General features: G+C 34.7%; 2 protein-coding genes across 3 annotated transcripts; one reads left to right on the top strand and one right to left on the bottom strand.

The window, feature by feature from the left end:
• The first annotated feature begins 217 nt into the window (after positions 1-217).
• On the top strand, positions 218-8991 carry LOC147405749 (ABC transporter A family member 2-like). The gene is made up of 16 exons (XM_086433582.1): positions 218-671; positions 2046-2277; positions 2405-2574; positions 2993-3178; positions 3315-3410; positions 3608-3808; positions 4271-4430; positions 4527-4756; positions 5672-5789; positions 5888-5964; positions 6083-6172; positions 6762-6905; positions 7004-7315; positions 7406-7486; positions 8104-8280; positions 8515-8991. The coding sequence occupies exons 1-16, from the start codon at positions 300-302 to the stop codon at positions 8776-8778; spliced, it is 2910 nt and encodes a 969-aa protein (XP_086289708.1). The 5' UTR covers positions 218-299; the 3' UTR covers positions 8779-8991.
• A 1891-nt stretch (positions 8992-10882) lies between these two features.
• Positions 10883-19651, bottom strand: LOC147405748 (protein IQ-DOMAIN 29-like). Of its 2 annotated transcripts, none has more exons than XM_086433583.1 (8): positions 19538-19651; positions 19316-19357; positions 18389-18524; positions 17401-17697; positions 14934-15137; positions 14469-14549; positions 11923-12907; positions 10883-11121 (listed from the first exon to the last, which is right to left on the bottom strand). In XM_086433583.1, the coding sequence occupies exons 3-8, from the start codon at positions 18476-18478 to the stop codon at positions 11090-11092; spliced, it is 1689 nt and encodes a 562-aa protein (XP_086289709.1). In that variant the 5' UTR covers positions 18479-18524; positions 19316-19357; positions 19538-19651; the 3' UTR covers positions 10883-11089. The 2 variants fall into 2 exon arrangements, with proteins under 2 accessions (XP_086289709.1, XP_086289710.1); XM_086433584.1 differs by having other exon boundaries at positions 19534-19604.
• Positions 19652-21259: the final 1608 nt, after the last annotated feature.

Genomic DNA, 21259 nt, shown 5'->3' with positions numbered 1-21259 from the left:
TCAAGTTTTTCCTTTCAAATCAGGTTGAAAAGTATTGTAGGTCAACTATCCATCGGCATTGACCATTGTAAAGAAAGAATAATGACGTCATATGATTCAACAATAATGGCATATCTCGTAAATCCATACAAATCCAGGGGTAATTTCAATTTCGCAGCTTCTCTGCTGAACAAGCGAATCTTTTAAATCTACTTCGATTTATAAATAGTTCAAGAAATAAAATAAAAATCGATAAACCCTTAAACACGCATTTTTGCGTTGGAGCTCAAACTCGAGAAAGTTGCAGAGAAGAGGAAATAATGGTGGAATTACTGAAAGGGATTCCTCTATTGTTGCAACAATACGTAGCTTTGTTCAAGAAAAATCTTCTCCTTTCATGGCGTCATAAGAGATCTACGTTTCTTCAACTGTTCTCATCTTTGTTCTTCATTTTTCTCATCTTCTGTATCGAAAAAGCCATTAATGCTCGTTTTGCTAATACGACTTCGTTTAAGAATATTTATGATCCTGAAGCGTTGATCTCTCCTTCGATTCCTCCATGTGAGGAGAAGTTCTTTGTTAAGGTTCCTTGTTTTGATTTCGTTTGGAGTGGAAATGGAAGCGTGAAGGTTCAATCGATTGTGAGGGGAATTATGGAGAATAATCCTGGAAGACCGATTCCTGCAAACAAGGTATTATGGAATTAAGAAAAAAATGATTTTTGTTAGAGTTTAGAGGTTTTGATGAAGAGAAATGAAGATGGGAGATGAAAATTTTGTAAAAAAATTTGTGAATTTTGATTATGTTTCCTCATGAGTTGAAAAATTAGAGAGTTGGTTTTATACTGAAATAGGATAATTTTCTTAATATTTACTTTGATTAGGACTTTTTATTTTTTATGTTTGGATATTTCATGGGGGTTTGAGATTTTCATTTGATTAAAAAAAAAAAATTGTTAATTTTTTTTAATTATCAATTAGTTGTAGTCGTAGACTGAAATTAAATATTATGGTAGTTCTGCGTGGTACAATGGATGTTTTTATTTTTGAAAAAAAAAAACAAAAACAAAATGTTTTTTTTTTTTTAATTTTAATTTTTTATTGATTGATTTATTTATTTTTTTTTTTTTTTTTTAATTTTAATTTTTTATTGATTGATTTTTTTTTTTTTTTAAGTTTTGACTAGGAGAAATGAAGATCGGAGATGAAAAACTGGTTTTACACTGAAATAAGATAAATTTGTTAATATTTGCATCGATTAAAACTCATTTACATTTGGCATGTTTGGTGAATTTGTTGAGTTTTTATGTTGGATAATTTCTCGAGGGTTTGAAGTTTTATTTTGGTCACAAATATTTGTTAATTAATTGTAATTTTTGACTGAAATTGAATATATATCTGGTAATTTTTCAGAGTGTAGCTTATCATTTTTATTGTCAGATAAAATGGAAAAAAAAGTTGTTATTAGTTTTACATCTTGATATGGTTTACTTTCTTCTCTTTATTTTTGTTCCCCAATTTCTTTGACTTATGTTGTAATTAAATAAGAAAGAGGAAAAAAAAAAAAACTTATGGTTATGTTTTGTGCAACTTCAATGGGTTTTCGCTCATTGTGGGCCTTTTGAGAGATTTTGATAATTTTGACATAATGGTTGAAAATAAAATCTAAAATTGAAATATCAATGATTTCTGGGTTTTTTTCCCATTCTAAAAATATATAAAATTTTACTTCTAAAAGAAGTTATATTTAGAATATTAAGTTTATTATTTGACTCAGTTCATGGTTTTGGGGGAAACTTCCCTATTTTCTTTTAGCTTTTATCGAATATTTTTTTTTCCAATCTGCTTTAAAGGACACCTCTGAGGTAGCATAATGTGCATTTCAGATTTAAAAAAACAAAAAATAGTATAAGAAAAAGAGGCAGGGACATTTTTTAGCAAATTCAGACTTTTCACTTTGGTTAGCTTTTATTGTCTTTTATCTCGTATTTTAGTGTTTAATTTTGGAATAATTGTATCCAAAAGATCATAAAACTACGACTAAAGTGTTGTATTTGAGTTGTGTAGGTCAAATCGTTTGGAACCCCTAGCGAAGTAGATGCTTGGCTATACAGTGATCCTATGCGCTGCCCTGGAGCATTGCACTTCATAGAAAGAAATGCTACGGTAATAAGCTATGGTATTCAGACAAACTCTACCTCTGTGTCCAAGAGAGGGAGGAATGAAGATCCTACATTTAAATATCAAATTCCGCTTCAAATTGCTGCAGAGCGTGAGATTGCTAGATCTCTAATCGGAGGTACCTAATTCCTTTTCCTCGTGCTGTTTCTGAGAAATCTAAATGAATTGTTTAATATGGTTAATAGTTACTCCTTCATTTTTTAAGTGTTAAACTTATTGTTTGGACAAACTCCATGCATGTACAGATCCAAATTTCAGTTGGGTCGTTGGACTCAAGGAATTCGCACACCCTGCCATAAGTTCTTTCTCTGCTATAGGGTTGGTCGGACCAACCTTTTTCCTCGCAATTGCCATGTTTGGTTTTGTGTTTCAAATTGGTTCTTTGATCACAGAGAGAGAACTCAAACTTCGCCAGGTATATTTCCTTCTTCTTAAATGCTTTGTACTTCCTTTCAAAAGCAAAAAAAAAAAGGCTTTTGCACAAAGAGTTGCGATCCAGAATGCTGTCCCGTTCCTATAGTAACATAAAGTCTCTATGTGGCATGTTTTAGTTGGAGATTAAATACATTGGGCTGCAAGCAAGGTAGAAAACGGCGTGATAAGGAGCCCAATACATTTAAACTCCAACCAAAATGTGCCACTTAGACACCGCTACATCAAGCTACATTCAATGTAGAAAACAGATGATAAGGGGCCCAATGCCTTTTAAACTCCAACCAAAATGTGCCACTTAACACCATTCCTATTCTATGGGAACGGGATACCTTACCTGATCTTGATTCATGTGCAAATCATAGATTTGTTGTTGTTCATTAATGTGTTGGAATTTGCAGGCCATGTCTATGATGGGTCTTTATGAAACTGCCTACTGGTTATCGTGGCTTACATGGGAAGCTGTTATCACATTTCTCTCATCCCTCTTTATCGTCATATTCGGATTGATATTTCAGTTTGACTTTTTCTTGCACAACAGTTTCTTCATTTTGTTCTTTCTCTTCTTCCTTTTCCAATTCAATATGGTAAGTGTCTCTCACAATACGATGGTCACTGAACGTTTTTATATCTTGGTGTGATTATTAACTTATTATGCTATTCTAATTAAGAAATGTTTCTAGATCTTTTTAATTAACATTATTTTGTTGTTTACGATGCTAGATTGGTTTTGCCTTCATGATATCAACTTTCATTAACCAGTCATCAACTTCAACAACTGTTGGGTTTTCTATATTTATTGTGGGCTTTTTGACTCAGGTAAGATTCCCCTTTTAATAAGCAATGGTCAACGGCTTTGATAATATTCTTGTTACTGCTTCGACTCATATTCCCCACAAAGTGGATCCCCCGCTCTAATAGTTCTGAATAAATCAAGTGCATGCATTAAGATACGAAGGATTCTTATTCCACAACAATGAAAGCAGTCAAAATAACAGCTCTCTCTGCCATTGCAGCTTGTTACAACATTTGGATTTCCCTACAATGAAGACGTCACTCTTCCTTTCCGGGTTGTTTGGTCTTTATTCCCTCCTAATCTTCTTGCTAAAGCTCTTAATTTGCTTGGAAGTGCAACAGCCACTCCTCAAGATCCCGGGATTAGTTGGAGTAGACGGGCAGAGTGTCCAGAGAGTGAGATTGACTGTGTGATTACCATGGTATGTTTACAATCTAAAACTCATGCACCGCAGTAGATAGCTTAGGCCATCCGTACGACAATCATAGTGACAAAAACCTGTGATTTTTTGAAAAAAATCATGATTTTTCAAAAAACAAAATCACAATTAATTGTGGTTTAATCAACGATGTTTTGAATAAATCACAAGTTATTTTAAATTTTATTTTGAGCATTTTTAAGTGTCATTTATAATTTAAAATATGAAATACATATTTTTTTTGTACTTAAAAAAAAATATTTTATTTTTTAATATATATGATGTTTTCCCAACTTTATCGGCTTTTTCCGAATCGTTCTCTTGCCGAATTATTCCTGAACCCCAACTTTGTCGCTATTCTTACAATCTACCCAGCAATCACCCTAGTTTGCCTTTTCTGTTTTCAAATTGGATAAACAGTGGCACTGGAAGGTAAGCTTATTACATAATTATATGTTTTAACAGAGTGACATATACAAATGGCTCGTGGGAACGTTCGTTTTGTGGTTTTTGTTGGCTATCTACTTGGACAATATATTGCCAAACTCATCTGGTGTGAGAAAATCAATGTATTACTTCTTAATGCCTGGATACTGGACAGGGAAAGGAGGAGGCAAGGTGAAAGGTAATTGAGACTCTCTGAAATTTCAATCTTCACTAGTCATGACTTGTCCTTAGTTGATTAGAATTTATGACCGATACTTTAATTTTGTCATTTCAGAGGGTGGAATTTGTAGTTGCAGAGGTTCAATTCCACCATTGGAGGATGGTGTTCCAGATGATGAAGATGTCCGTGAAGAGGAAAATATTGTAAAACAACAAGTGACTCAAACTTCTGTTGATCCAAATGTCGCAGTTCAGATACGTGGTCTTGCAAAGACATATCCTGGGACAACGAATATTACTTGCTGCTGTAAATGCAAGAAGATTCCACCTTACCATGCTGTCAGGGTAAGGCTTACTGTCAAAATTCTCCAATTTTTTGAAACAGTTACGATTAAATCATATTTGAAACGGCGATCTAATCCCGACTTATTCAAAAGCTATGAAAAGTACATTTTTATATTATACTTAGTATGGAATTTTGTTTAATATATGAAATATACATGATGCAAAGCAGGAATGTGTGGATTCCCTGGTTGATTTGTCGCAGCTAAATCTCATAAGGGAAAACTCAACTTGCATGCTCTCACGGTTTTCCAATATACCTTTTTTCCCCTACTTGAAACCATAGTGACAAAAATGAGATTTTTTGAAAAAATTGCGATTAAATCACAATTTTAATAGTTATTGATTAAATCATGATTAATCGATGATTTTTTTTTAAAAATATCTCAATTTTTTTTATATTCATTTTTTATGCTTAAAAAATATTTTTATTTTTTAATTTATCAAATGTTTCCCTACTTCATAACTTTTTCCGAACCTTTTTATTACCGAATTATTCCCGAACCCCGACTTTGTCACTATGCTTGAAACTAACTAAAAAATTACCAAGATTTGGAGAATTTTGCTCCCTTTTGCCAACAGTTGATCTTAAATTTCATTATAAGAAATTACAATTATAAATGATGGAAATGAAAAGCGTGTTCTCAAATTTCATTTGACGAACTAAAAGAAGGTGAGATTGGATAGTTGAAATCATTTTTCAGGTGATTCTTGGCTCTTTGAGGTCACCTAGATAGCTGTCTGTACTTCAACCTGTGTCCATGTGTACATCAAGGCAAAAAGAAAGTTTCTTCCACAGTCATGTATTCCTGTTAGATATTGTGACAATGAGTGTCAAGATTAGGCACACGATAGGTCATAGCTCATATTCTTTATGTGATTAGTTTTTAATATAATTGTTACTCATTTTATATTCAGGGCTTATGGGTGAACTTTGCAAAAGGTCAACTATTTTGTCTTCTTGGACCCAATGGAGCTGGAAAAACTACTGCAATTAATTGCTTGACTGGCATTACACCTGTGACATCAGGAGATGGTAATTACTTCTTTTTCATGTTCTTAGGTTTCATGAATAGTTTTTTTAATAATACAATTTGATCGTCTTATTCACTTCATGAATTTCTTTCTCAACAGCTCTAATCTATGGATATTCCGTTCGAAGTACTGTTGGTATGTCAAACATTCGAAAGATGATAGGAGTTTGTCCTCAGGTGCTTCTTTTCTTTCAACTTTTTTTCTTTTCTTTTCTAGAATATCTAACAATTCTGCAAATATTTAAAAAAAAATTGAGATACTAACTGGTGTTTGATATTTTGTGTTAATTCGTAGTTCGATATTCTGTGGGATTCTTTATCTGGTGAAGAACACCTCCATCTCTTTGCTAGCATCAAAGGGCTGCCCCCTTCTACAATCAAATCGGTACGTGCTATGCATTCCTTGAAAGGGGCATTCACCAACTTTTCTTTTCATAGAGAGTCTGACTATCCTTACTAACTTAGTAAGATTTCAACTCTTAGTAAGGGTCGCTGATCTCACCTTTTGACATCCAAAAACATGATCTGAGGCCACCACAGGGTTGTAGAGGACAAAATTCTAAGAACTTTGAAAATTAAAAAAAAAAGGTTATTTTTCGCCGTTGAATTTTAAATTTAAATTTGGAAGTTCGGTAGCCGTCCATTTTCAAAACCGTGGATGAAGCTTTTTTTTTTTAGATCTGAGTTTTTCCATGATATCTAGAGGGCTGTGGTGTTGGATTGTCAATGTGGTAAACCATTTGAGTAGAAGAACCCTTAGTAAGACTTAAAATCTTTTTAAGTAAGGGAAGTGTTTTTCTTTCATAAACATTGTATGGACTTGTTTTGAGGGCTCAAATTGGGGATCCATTTTCTTTTATATGCAAAGAGTTTTAAAGCAGTCACCCAAGCCGGATCATCTCACAGGAATGAGTTTCAAAAGTATGATCCGAACTTCTCTTCTCTCATGAAGTATGCTTCTATTGGCAATGCAGGTTGCTGAGAAATCACTCGAAGAGGTGAAACTCACTGGTTCTATCAAAACGAGGGCTGGGAGCTATAGTGGAGGGATGAAGCGCCGGCTTAGCGTCGCAATAGCTCTTATTGGGGATCCAAAATTGGTCATATTGGACGAACCGGTATAATACTTATTGGGAATATTTTTATTCATAGTTTTATGTATAATGGGTTGTTTTGTCCAATACGTTTTTTTGTGAAATCGTCTTTCATAATGCAGACTACTGGTATGGATCCAATTACTCGGAGGCATGTATGGGACATTATTGAGGAAGCAAAGAAAGGGAGGGCTATTGTTTTAACAACTCACTCAATGGAGGAAGCTGACATCTTAAGCGACCGAATAGCAATCATGGCAAAGGGGAAGCTTCGCTGCATCGGAACCTCAATTAGGTTGAAGTCACGGTTTGGGACTGGTTTTATTGCTAACGTGAGCTTCGCTGGAAGTGGTGGACAAACTCCTAATCCTGATGGGGATGAAGATAGTATAACTGGAACTCATCATGAGGCCGTGAAGCAGTTCTTCAAAAGTGTATGTCTGATTTTCAGTGATTAAAATCTCTTTTTTTTTCCAGCCAAATAAGTTTTGGTGTCTGACTATATGTGTATTTATTCTTGGCAGCGATTGGACGTTGTACCCAAAGAGGAGAACAAGTCATTTCTTACTTTCGTTATTCCAAATAAAAAAGAGGGACTATTGACGGTAAATACCCATTACTCACTTTTTATTTCGCCTCACTTGCTCTAAATGCTCTCTATCAAAACCCAAGCAATGGCGAATTTTATGTGTGTGTGTGTGTGTGTGTGCCCGAGTGCATCTTTCCCTTTGATGTCATCAACATTTTTTTAAAGGGTGAAATCCATCGTAAAATATACACTCAACACTCCCCCTCACCCATAAGGGGGCAAAGAATTGAACCCGTGACCTATATGAACCTAGCGCTCTGATACCATGTTAACCGACCAACTACTCCGAATGACCACGGGGCTTAACTGGGTTATGACACACCTGATAGTGGAGGAAAATATACACTCTTAACATATGTCACCTCACTCGCCCTAAACACTGTATCAAAACCTAAACAATGGCAAATTTTGTGCGTGTATACATTTAGGAAGCATGAAATCATGAATTATGGCATGTGCGACCATATCTTTCCCATCAACTTTTTTTTTTAAGGGTTAAATCCATTGTAAAACTTTTCTTATCTGAAGTAAAATGCATCCAACTGAAGAATTCTCATTTCTTGGAGTCTATATCAACATATACTTCACTTAATAACAGTATTTGTGTCTGTTCTTCCTTGCTACCTATTGCAGGATTTCTTTGCAGAACTTCAAGATAGAGAAAGAGAGTTTGGGATATCGGACATCCAACTTGGTCTAACAACTCTCGAAGAAGTGTTTCTTAATATTGCAAAGAAGGCAGAGCTAGAAAGTGCTGTCGCTGAGGGATCCTTGGTGACTCTGACACTAACATCTGGAACATCACTTGAAGTGAGTTCAATTTCTTGCAAAAGTATAAGAGAGCTTCTACTGCCACACCAACTTTTACTATCTATGCCCCAAGATGTGTGCTAATTCTTTGGTGATTTGCATTTGAATTGGGGTGGTGTTAGCAAAAGTCGGCGTAGCAATAGAATCTCTCAATTATAATCTTCCTATATATTTCTTTTCGTCACTCTAGTAATTGATTTATTGAAATTATTGGCTTTTACGACAATTTTGCAGATACCGAAAGGAGCAAGGTTTGTTGGGCTTCCCGGAACGGAATCTTTAGAGAATCCAAAAGGTCTCATGGTTGAAGTATATTGGGAGCAAGATGAGGAAGGTGCTCTCTGCATTTCTGGTCATTCTCCTCAAACTCCAATACCGCATCACGTCCAAATTCCAGCTTCTTCAGCCACCACTTCAGACAGAACTTTCTTAGGAAGGACAGGACCGGTTCATGGATTCGTGATCGATCCTAGTGAAATCGAAGGTCCAAATCATTAGTAAAATTTCCCATGGAAATATATACACTATGTATAATTTTTTATAACTAGGTGATAGCGTGTTCTAATACCCATTCGTTTATGGTTCAGTGTTGTTTATATAATCTTGTATTCTTCCCCTTCACTTGAGATAGTTAATCTTGTATGAGCATTATGAGAGTATATGGTGGCGTTGTATTAAGGATATGGATTTGATGATCACATTTATTTGTCATGTGCCCTCCTTTTTGTTACATTTCTGAGATTTATTTTGGCAATCATGAAGATCAAAATATGAAATTCGATTTTTAAAACTTGGTTTTCTCGTCTTGTTTCCCAACCATATTTAATTGACTTGGCCGAGTCATCTCGTCTTGGATGAGATAAATCATTTAACTAGATTTATAATTATTTATCAATATGTATTTATATGTAAATAATTATACATTTTTATATAAAATAAGGTGGGTTAGAAGATGCTTAGTCTCAAGATCGTATTTCTATTTAGATCATTAAAGTTTAAATTATTAAGAAAATTACTTTTATCACAACCATTATTGTTCGAACTATGGTTAGAAATTTTGTGCTTTCTCTGAAAAATATTTCAAGACATTCTGATTTCCGGTTTCAGCTAAAAATTGGAACAAATCATTGACCCAAAACATTAATGTTTCTAAACCGTTTTAAAATATTCTGAAATGTCCCAAAATGTTTGGGTTCATAAAGTCCTGATTTTCCTTAATTCGAACCACCTTTCCCATGGGAAAATGATAGTCAAAAACAAATTTATCTTCATTAATAAAGTATGATTTTTGTTGGAGAACATCATCTTAATGTTCTTTTGTTGCACTCCGTATTAGTGGATCATTGATCCTTGAAGTTCATTCTCATAGTTCAAACTTTGAAGCTAATAAGAACCTTATCCCACCAATTTATTACTTTATGGATCTTGGAGTTTGTGCGTAACTCAACAAAACCTTATCCCACCAATTTATTACCTTTATGGGTCTTGGAGTTTCTGCATAAAACCTTATCCCAAAGATGGAATCACGTTCCTCAATTCCATCCTGTCCAAAGTCAAATCTTCTATTATTGAGAGTAGTTCACATCTACATTTACAGTCTCTATTCAAGTTCTTTTGGGTCTTCTAGGAATTTCAACTTTAATATTTCTTCTAGATGGGCCTTCATGGCTGACAGTTGCCATGTGTAGATCATGGTTTTAAAACTAATTTTGATGTCTCGTCCATGAACAAGATCGAGTCATCTCAGACGAGATTTTTAAAAATGCCTTAGAATTAGAACAAGCCATGTCTTTGAGACGACTTGTAAACTCGTCTCATTGGTGGATGATAGACAACTCAGACGAGATTTAAAACCATGGTGCAAATGGAAGTGCTGATGGCATATCTCATTCAAATTTCAATGTAAACAAATGGAAAATCAGAGTAAATTACTATTCCAACACGTGTTACAATTAAGGAGCTGAGCCAAGAATGGATTAGAGGCCATACAAATTAAAGAAAACTAGTGCACACACAATGAAGGAGAAAGGCCAAGAGTTCAATCCTGCTTTCAACACAGGTTTCAACCCTTTGTCAATGGTTGTGGTTTCTGGATCCAGGTGGACACACATAACTAATGACGGATGACATTAATTGAAATTGGAAGACAAACATAGGAGAGATAATCTAAGATTTTGTTGTGTCCGCAGTGTTTTAGTCGTGAAAAAAACCAAAGATCGTGACAAACATTCTAAAACATTACCGAGACATTCAATATTTCATTCGGGTTTCAGCTGAAATCAGAATGTTCTATCGAAATATTCTGAAACAAAACCTGAAACTTGGGATCACGATTGCAACTGAAACCAGATCTAAAAGGGAGCCAACCAAGTACTGTAATCTTTCCCAATAGAACACCTAATGACTCAAAATGACAATCAGTGTAAATGATAGAAACCAAATGACAAAGCTGATGCTTTAAATCAGACACCAAATGTTCAATTTTCAGTCAAATACTGAGACACATAAAAAACTGCAACAAACAAACCAGACACTAAAGCCCTACTGCACTATACATCCACTCAAAACATCCAATACACAGAAAAAAACAAGGACAAGCCCCTCAGGCATAACATGCAGATGTTATTTATCAAACCCAGTTTCAGGTTTTACAACACAAGTTTACACCATTAGGGCAAGACGAAAAAAACTGCAGACACAAGTAGTCACCCATTTTCTCTTTTTTGGTATAAGTTTACAACAACAAAAAAAGTCACCTTTACCTTCTTTAAGACAAATATCTCATAGAGAGCCGATTCTTTTCGTAAAATCACCTCCTCCATTCTGCTTGGACAACTTTCTCTGAGAAATCAGTAATAGACAATGTGTAGAAAGTAGAGATGTTAGATGAATTTCAGAAACAATAAATTACAGCTGATTTTCAACTAATAATAGCTCTTACCCTGAAAATTGAGAAAAGGCAAGGAAATAGATAGAAAACACAAATTCAATATGAATATTTAAGAGAGCTACTATTGACACCCAAACTTTTATTTATTACACCCCAATTTCTTTTAAATTATTTGTCACCCCCTAATTAAAGATTAAAACACACTATTCAAATATTACAAAGGTTTGGCTCAAATTATAATCTCAACATTACAAAACATTATAACACTCAGTGCAAACAATTTCAGTAGTTGTTTACAATTATGATCAGGCTCATATAAAATACTAAACCCAAAAAATAGAAATCTAGCAAAAACAAAAAACAATAGAGCTTTTATTGGCACCCCAACTTTTACTTATTATCAACCATTCACTTATTTTCTTTATTTTTAATTGGGGTGTAATAGGTAAAAGTTGGGGTGCCAATAGCAGCTCTCATATTTAACTTTGGTAAATACCAGGTTCTTTGCTAAATTCCTTGAAACCTATAAGACTATCTAGAACTCAAAATCACAGTTTATCACTTATCCATGAGCTGCTCATCCTGAAAATATTCTATGTTTTACTAGATGAACAAAACTCCTAAAAAAGAGTTTCCCACCAAAAAACAAAATCAAAATGTACTTTTTAAACCTTTCTTGCAAGTGAAAAACAAGCAGGGCAACCAAGAAAAATAACAAGTCCACGAAAAGAAGAAGGTTTGAGAATTCTTACCACTACCATCTCTAGAAGATAATAAAGATTTCTCACTCTTATTTCCTCCTTTTCCACTATCTTGAACCAGTCTTTTTATCCGTGGAGACGATACACTCAATTTACCATTAGTGGTAGACGGCAGAGAATGCCTCCTTGTGAAATCATTCTTTTCAACCCCATCTTGGCAAAACCTTGGAGAGCCTTGTCCTCGTAACTTAGCCTTGGCAGATTCAGTCGCTGCCATATAGCTTGGCAATGCTGGAGAGTTCCGTAATACATTCTCTGGATTCTCCTGCTTTGCTGGAAAAGAAGCTCTCCTCCTATTGGTTTTATGGTTCTCATAGCTAGTGTGGTCTTCCTTAGAGAAAGAATCCTCATTTGTCAGAGGAATACTTTTATCTTTCCCAATACAATCCAAGGGTGGCAGCTCAACTGGAGGCTGATCATCATGTGACACAAGAAGCGGTTTATCTTCAGAGGACGTTGGAGTAGTTTCAATATCGGGCTCTTTAGATACATCCCCTGTGATATCTTTCTTCGTCTTTTCAGTAGGAACGCTTATTGATGCCTTTTTCAGACTCCGCTTTAGCTTCTCGGTCTCAACCTCGAGCCGATGATCATTGGAAACCTTTCGCAAATTTCTTTTAACCTTTTCAAGCTCATTTTGTGAATGTTCCTGCACTGGTTCTACTGGAAGACTTGAAATCTTCCTTGGGTTGCGTTTAGGTCTTTCAGTTTCTGAGGTGGAATGTATCGAGCCATTGTCAACATGGGCAGTAGGGATCCTCCGGACAGTACGCTTGGGCCGGACTTGTTCAGTTTCTATGTTTTGGGAACTACCCTGCTTTGTCTGTGATTTAGAATTAACGATCTTCTTTGGTGGTGGGAGTGGTTCCCAGAAATGAGAGTATGACCAGCGTTCGAGCCAGTTCCAGGCTGATTCTGGTTCCTCTAAGCCGTACTGGAGGCGCAAAGGCATTGGAGTAGGTGAAGATCTAAGAAGCTAAAAGAAATAAAACAAGCTTAGTCATGTGCCTAATAGAAACCATAGCAAAAGAAAACAGAATGTACAGAGAGGCAGTGACAGTGGTAAAGAAATTTAACATCCCGGCAGCCCCCATTCAGGAATATCAAACTATCAAAGAGTAGATACTCAAGTCAGGACCAGAAATAGGATGAAACATCCTCCCTGCCTGCACCATACAAGTGGGACAAGTACGTTGAGTCACACATTAAACATACTACGATGCATGTGTGATGCACATTTTTCTCAATTAATGGAGTGCTTATTTTATTATTCATAATTTTCTTAATTATATAATATACTTGAGTTTGCCCGTGCTTGTGGCAAGGGCATCCTCTTTGGGGTTAAGTACGTAGAAGAGGAAAGACTAACGTTGGAGGGGTATTATTGGAAAAGGGTAGTAGAGAAAAGATAATAATGTTGGAAGAGTATTCTTGGAAAGGGAGGTAGAAGAAGAAGAGAATAAAATTGAAAGGGTATTCTTGGAAAAGAAGAGAATAGGCAATAAAGTTAAAAAATTGGTCCTCGAGATTTGCAGGGATATTAAATCCCAACCCCTCTTTATGTCGGGGATAAAGGGGGTGGGATCCACCATTTTGTTTTATTATATAGATTTTCTTGATAAAGGTTTTTTCTTTGAAAAGCCTAAATGGGTAGGTAATATACCTAATTACATAAAGTGGTAGTATTTTGAAAATCAAAAGAAAGTACCGTAAGAGAGTAACGCGAGGGTAAATATGGTTTGTAATGTGTGGCACCATTCTTTTTTTCTAATTGTGTGCCAACTTCTCATACTGTCTTGTATATCGACACATTGTGAAACAAGTGTATAGACTGTGCACCATTGTCATAAGCATGCAGTATCCAGATGGTTAGGATCATCTGGTCCCTTAGTTTCTTTGTTACCTTCACACTTCAAAATGTAAACCGTAACCATATAAGGCACTTCATTTCTAACTATAATATACCGTGTCTTTGCATCCCCAGGTAACATAGCTTAATTCCATTTAACATAATAGACCTCCAAGATGGGACCCATTGAACGGTCCCAATCCCAAATTTAGGTGAGAATTCATAGCAAGGGCTCACCGGTTGTGGGCTGTTAACAACAAAGGATGAAAATTATTTCTTTAAAACCTCCTGCCCTATTATGTGCTTATCCTAAAGAAACTCGATAAAGTACAAGAGTTGATTCTTTGGGTTGGTTTGTCTTACCATGCATATTATTATTGCATATACTGATATACCTGGGTGGTTTCAAATTTTAGAGATTTTATTGCCACACCAATTTTTACCAACGGCACCCCAAGATGTGTACGAACTCGGTGATTTACATAGGAATTGGGGTGGCATTAGCAAAAGTTGGTGTGGCAATAGAATCTCTCTAAATGAACCTTCTATAACACTAACCATATTTTTTGGGTTGCTTTGTCTTACCATGCATACTCTTAATTGCATATACCTTGGTGGTTCTTTCAGATAAATGAACCTTCTATGATACAAAAACCATATCTGAAGCAATAAATGTAGCAGGATTTACCTTACTCACAAAAGCATTTGCCGACAGCTTCTCCCTCCGAGTAGAACTATTTAGTTCAATGGTGCCAGAACCCTTGGCATCCTGGAAACAAAGCAATATTAACTAGCTAGACAGAAGAAAGGCAGAAACAAACCAGCTAGTTCAACCATTTTACCATACACTATGTACTCACTAAGATACACATTAAGAAAAAAAATAGCGAAAGAAACCAACAAAAAAGAAGACATCGTAAAAAGTCCAAATCCCACTAATAAAACAAACTACAAGAAATCAACATTTAGAAATGACAACCATGTCCACTTTTGCATACCTAAGCCAATACACACAATGTTTTGCCTTCTATTTGTCACCGAAAAATATGCGTGGAAAGAATTTTCAGGAAAAAAAAAACTATGATCATAATGGGTAAGGGAAGGCAAGATATGGATCAAAATGAAACAAATAAAAAGCTATCCAAGAAATTACCAGAGGTTTTCTGAGACTGCAATTTTTGTGCACTTCAAAATCAGCTTCAGAGAGTCGCACTCTTCGACCACGAACTAATGCCTGAAACTTTACAATTCCCTGCATACAACGTAAAGTGGCGATAGCTTGTCTCCTCACCAAGTGCCCACGAACAAGTGCTTGCAGCCTTATAATGCCCCTCAGAGCCCGAAATGCCCTTCGAGCCTTTACAAACACTATGCTTTCATTAGCACAATTACAACACTAACTAAACATGGTATCTATAGCAAAACCAAAAATAAGACAAAGAAAATACTGCAGAAAGTGAATCAATAAATAAATAAATAACAGACAATTTGAGGATACTACCTATGCTTGTTCAGTTTGGCAAATAAACAAAGAGATAGGCTCTAACATATATCATCTTATAGCATCTGAAAAATAGTTAATACTAACTCAAAGTACATGCTGGTAACCCTCTAGCATCTTAAGGGCGTATAGATTAATACTTCCATCAGTATAAGATGCTGGAAGAAGCTTATACTGATGGAATATCCACATGACAAACATGTGATGCGGTTAGGGCCAACCACTTGACAGGCCCTACAGGAATTATTATTCCCAAAAGAACTAACTAAATCATCCTCCTCGTCTGATCTATCTTTTGAGTCTGGATGATTTGAAAAAATTCAAGAGAAGTTGGAGAGAACAAATTATAATTCAGGTGGTTACTGTAACTCAATTCGTTCATTTGTTGGCCCAACTCAATATACCTAATCAATGCATAAAAATTTGGGGGGGAATGCATGTGTTGCTTAAGTAATTGCATTGCTTAATTTTCATGACTTATCAATAATAAAGTTTTTTGGATGAAAATAATGATAGGTACGTAAAATAACTAATATTAGATTTGTATAAATAATTGATGTCGTAATTATCAGATTTCTAAGACCCGTACAAGAAATCTTTAGATTACCATCATCATCACCATCAAAGTCTTATCCTAAACTGACTGAACAAATCATGTTCCTACATTCAATTCTATCCAAATCCATATCTTATGTTCATTCAAGTGTTCAAATCCACTCTCACCACCTTGAACCATGGCCTTTTGGTTTAGAACCTTCAACTTGTATATTCCTTATAATTGGGATTGTTAATCAGGTACATGACCAAACCATCTCCATCGACTTCCCCTTTATACCTATCGGGTCTACTACATTTTCATGAATGCGTTAATTTCTAATTTCATCTTTGTTAGTCCCTCCACTCATCCATCTCAATACTTATCTTTGCAATGCTCAATCACGATACATGTTTCTTGGTTGCCAACATTAGGTGCCATAAGGCATATTCGTATTTAGATATGGTTAGTTCAAATAAAATGGCTAAACAGTTTTGTAAATTTAGCAACTTAGGGGATGATTATTTTCTCTCTTTAATACAACAATTGAAAAAGCATTATAAAATTGTCCTCTTAAAATTATATTACTGACCAAAACAATGGAAGTATAGAAGTATATCTTAAGTTGATAGTATAGAGTCTTTTTTGGAAGAAAAAAAAGTGTCCAAAATGCTTAACAAAGAGAAGGCTCCTTGTTGACATATATAGCAGAGATTAACAATACAAATAAAAACAACTGAAAAATACTGACAGAAAAATCATGTAGCATTGCTAATCTATGTAACACTAACATGGCATTTGTATGGTTTTCTGCCAGTTAAAGTGCCATGGTTCGCGATTTCAATCTGTTAAATTTGGGGATTTTTTTCATCATGGACTTCATGTGAAGCCCATGATGAGAAAATGCACATCCAACAACTAGAAATCACCTAACGTGTTAATATTTTGTGTAGGTCAAGTAAAGTATGAACCAAACATTCATGGAACCAGTGGTGCTCGAAAGTGTGTGCTGCGTAGCATTCTGAGACAACCGTCTCTATTTATGTGTATGGGCGTGTTTGTGTTACAAACTTCTTAAAGGTCAGCACCAGGCACCTTGCATCTATATTAGACAGCAACATGTGTCCTTGTCATTGTTATATATATGTACTTATGTATGTGTGTGTTAGACAACACCAGCACCTCGCTTCTTTAAATGTATGGACATCTTTTGGTTTGCTTCTCATATAGTTTTTTTCTTCTTTTTGTTTAAAAAATAAATAAATAAATCCAAGATAAAACATAACTAATATACTAGAATACATATGAACAAATGTGTGCATTTTGGGCTTCTAAAAGGTGCTATGTAAACACCTCATATATCTATATGACATTGACATCAACAAATGTCTCATGTCAATGTTACATAGTAGCTACAAACAATCAAAGAAGCATTTATCAGTTAATAATTGCATATAACAATGATTTAATTATCAATCACCAAAATCTGTTTTAGTAATAAATAAAAAAATGCATATAGCACTGAGCAACGACACTAGCAAAATAAATGATGAAATCCACGACAACTTAGCAAGAAAAAGTTACCAAATAACCCCTAAAAGCAGCTTGAGCTTTTGTAGCAGCTTGCTCAAGTTTGATTCTCTCTGGATCATCTAGTGCACTGGTTCCTGTGGTTCCTTGTTTATCTACATCTTGATCTCCAGGAAGTATAACGACCTCATCATGGGGTAAATTGGTTGCTGTCCCTTTTTCCAAAACTGAGTTCCCTCCATTTCTATCGGTGGATCCAGGTGTTGACTCTATAATCGAGGGAGGGTCCACAGGGAAATCTGCAATCGGTTCTTTAGCAGCAACCCATGTTTCTTTCTCATTTGTAGTTTTCTTCACAAACGGAATTGAAATACTAATTAGTACTTCACATTCTAATACACTTTTTTTATAATAAGGAGGATAATAACATCGAATTGAATGCTTAAGTTTGGTCTAGACAATACTACCAAGCAAAAAACACAACATGCAAAAACTAAAAAAACTATTTATTAGATCTGCAAAACAACTAATAAGCGTGAAGACATGTGAAGACCATCCAATTAAATATTTTCATTGTTTAATTAAAATACCAATTAAATATTCTCAATTTAATTAAATGATTTCTGGTATCAATTAGCAATTGCCTTATCACTGTAAGTTTGTAGTCCAGCCAAGTGGTTTGTTGATCGAAGTATCCAAACTGATACACAAGTGTACACATGTATTGATGTATGTCATGGGGTACAATCCATATCATGCTCAACAAAAACAAGGTTATCAATGCACAAGGAGAAAGTAAAAGTATTTATAGCAACAATAACAATACTAATTTTAAATTCTTCATTGAGTTCAAAGGTGTATTATTTTGAAGATTTTATTTTTAGGTGGGAGTCCTTGTGCTCTTCCTAGTTTTTCTTTTTTGCTCACTCTGTAAGGTTGGTCACCTTGACTAGCTTTGCACATTCTTCTCTTTTTCAGGAATAAATTTATACTTAAAAAAAATAGAAATTTTAAAGGCAATAGTAGGTCAATTACAGCTTACCAAAGCATATCTTCCTTTTGAGAAATTAGATTTGGATGCTTTCTTCCCAAAAAGTATGGTCTTGATCCATTTTCCGGGTGATTTTCCCATTGCAGGAGGCCAAGATCAAGAAACACCAAATCCTGATTTTCAAGTCCTGCATGACTCCACACAAATACAAGCTGAATAAATTATGCAAAATATGTATGCCAACAAGATGCACTCAAACTCATGCCGAAAGGTTCAAATAAAATCTAAACTTCTTGGTCTATACTACCCAAAATCGATAGTCCCGGAAAAAAAAAACCTCATTGTTCCCTATCATCAATCCAAATTATTGAAGGCAAAAAAAACTTAAAAACCATTTCAACAATCAAGCCAATTGGATCTCCTAATCAATGATGCACTGACATGCACACACACACACAGCAATCAAATGAAAAGCAATTCATTACAGCTTTACCAGTCCATCAAAGTTGTGTCCCTAAATTCTTCCCAATTGTGTTTTCAATTTCAAAAAGAACACAAAAGAAGTACCACAAATAGAGTAAACTGAACCCTAAACCTGAAAAATGACGGAAAAAATAGACAAAATTCAGAAACCCTGTATTTAACAAGAACTTCATCAACACAATCCCAGACACCAAAACCTTAACCTAAATCCAAATCTAAGCTTAAAAGAAAAAAAAAAAAAAAAAAAACCGAAACTAAAACCTATACAAATGCATTTACCAGAACAATGAATCAATGAAGAAAACATAGACCGCACAACCTAATTGAACCAAAACTTTAAAATAAAATAAAAATTAATAAACGAAACTCGTCAAGATCTGCCCAAAACGCCACACAAATGCGCCACCAAAAAAATAAAATTTTAAATTAAAAAAAAATTATTGGGACGAACAGAGATGAATCGAAGAAAATAAAGCCTACAGATCTGAAACTTACCAGACAAGTGTACTCCTCCAAAACCCTAATCTACCACCATTCCTGAACTCCACAAACAATAAAAAAATTCAACAAAAATAAGATAAAAACTATCAGTAATGTTCAAGATCTGAATAACAGATACAACAACATGCAGAAAAAAACAAAACGGAGATCAAATCACTGGATGAAAAAGAGAGAAATTAGGGTTTTAGTTTGAGATCGAAAGCAAAACAAACCTACCATAAGTAGCTCTACTCGATCGTTTCTTCTCTCTTCTGTAATCTCTACTTCATCTCACTACTGTTGTTGAGTGCAATAAAAACTAAAAATATGAAACTCGGATAAAACGTCAACAGGTGGGAAAAGGAAGTTTTTTTAATTTACTAAAACACCCTCATTCTTTTATATAAATGACGCTGTGTACTTTTGAATTGAGTCCAACTAGCCTCAGAACATAGTGAGGAAAAAAACCCTTACTAAGCTTTATCAACCGTCAAAAAAACCTCGAGAGTGGTGACATAGTCCTTGAGATTCATAAAAAGATCGAGAAATATTTTGTGCATCTCGAGATCTTTTTGACGGTGGATGAGGCTTAGTAAGGCCTTTTTTTCTCACTGTCTTATTAAGGAAAGGGTTTCTCTTTTGTTTTGGGTGGTTGTTTTTTGGTTACACTGATGGGACTCTTTGCCCCTTTGATTTTTAGTGAATATGTGAGAAACCCCTGAATTCTCAGATTCTTGACACACCCCTTGACTGTGGTCTTCTGTTAGGGGACTAAAATGGTCATTTGATCTTCCTATATTAGCTAAATTGATGACATACGTACCGCTTTGGTTTTGGGTGAATATGTAAGAAACCCCTGAGGTCCCAGATTGATGTCACACCCCTTGACTGTGGTCTTCCACAAGAGACTAATGTTTACTTATTATATATAATGAGAGAAGGCACAGCTGAAGTGATTCACATCAAAATTTGGATGGTCATAAATGCCCCCACTTTTATATTTAAATTTAATATAATTAGAGTTATTCTAATAAAAAATCAAGAAAATTGTAACTACACGCCGTTTATGTCTTAAAATTACAAAAATATCTTTTTTACCGTCTAATATTTAAAAAAAGAACTTGTAATTAATATATTAAACTACAAATAAACCATTTTATAAATGTGTGTTGCACATGCAACCTTCTAGTAGCAAAATAATCTAAATACCCCTTAACTTGGCCTTTATATTTTCTCCAAAATTTTCATCATCTTTTGTATTTTGGAAACAAGATTGCAACTTGTTCTCCTCAAAAATCGATTACTATTCCCTTTCTCTCTATTGGTTCATCTTTTAAAACAATGAAAATAAAGGGAATAATTTTTTTACCATTAACAACTTTGCAAAATAAAATATAGTTGAAGATAATATGGAATATAATATAAATTTAGTAAAAAAAATTAAAATTTGATAAATAATTTTTTTTTATCTTAAATATTGAAGAGATTGAAACTAATGAATTTTTTTAGGAAAAAATGCCAGGCAGAAGAAGGTGAGGGTAGTTTGGTCATTTCATGTTAATGTCTAGAAGACTAAGGTGAGTCGGTGTGGAGGTATTTCATAACTTCAAAAATGCAGGAGCTTGCCTCAAATATTGAGGGGTGTGAGTAAATATAGGTGATTTAGACATACCCTTGGTGGATATTTGAGATACACCAATGTTTTAAAATTGATGACAAATCCCCTTGACTTTAGTCTTCTCTTATAGACAACAAAATGACTTAAATACCCCATCTTCAAGCTTTAATAATAAAAAAATATATCTTATTTTCTTTCTCTTTATTTTTTTCAAAAGCCAACGATTTCCAACCTCTTCAAACTCTATGATGATTATCTTAATTTATTTTAAGGTGTATTTGAAAACTGCAAGTTCATCATGAGAGATGAACTCCTAAAAGTTCAACTCCCGAAAATTTACT

The sequence above is a fragment of the Akebia trifoliata genome, chromosome 3 (assembly GCF_017979445.1).
Source record: "Akebia trifoliata isolate Shusen 1 chromosome 3, ASM1797944v1, whole genome shotgun sequence".
In the NCBI taxonomy this organism is placed as follows: Eukaryota; Viridiplantae; Streptophyta; class Magnoliopsida; order Ranunculales; family Lardizabalaceae; genus Akebia; species Akebia trifoliata.
This window is presented reverse-complemented; position numbering and strand designations above follow the sequence as displayed.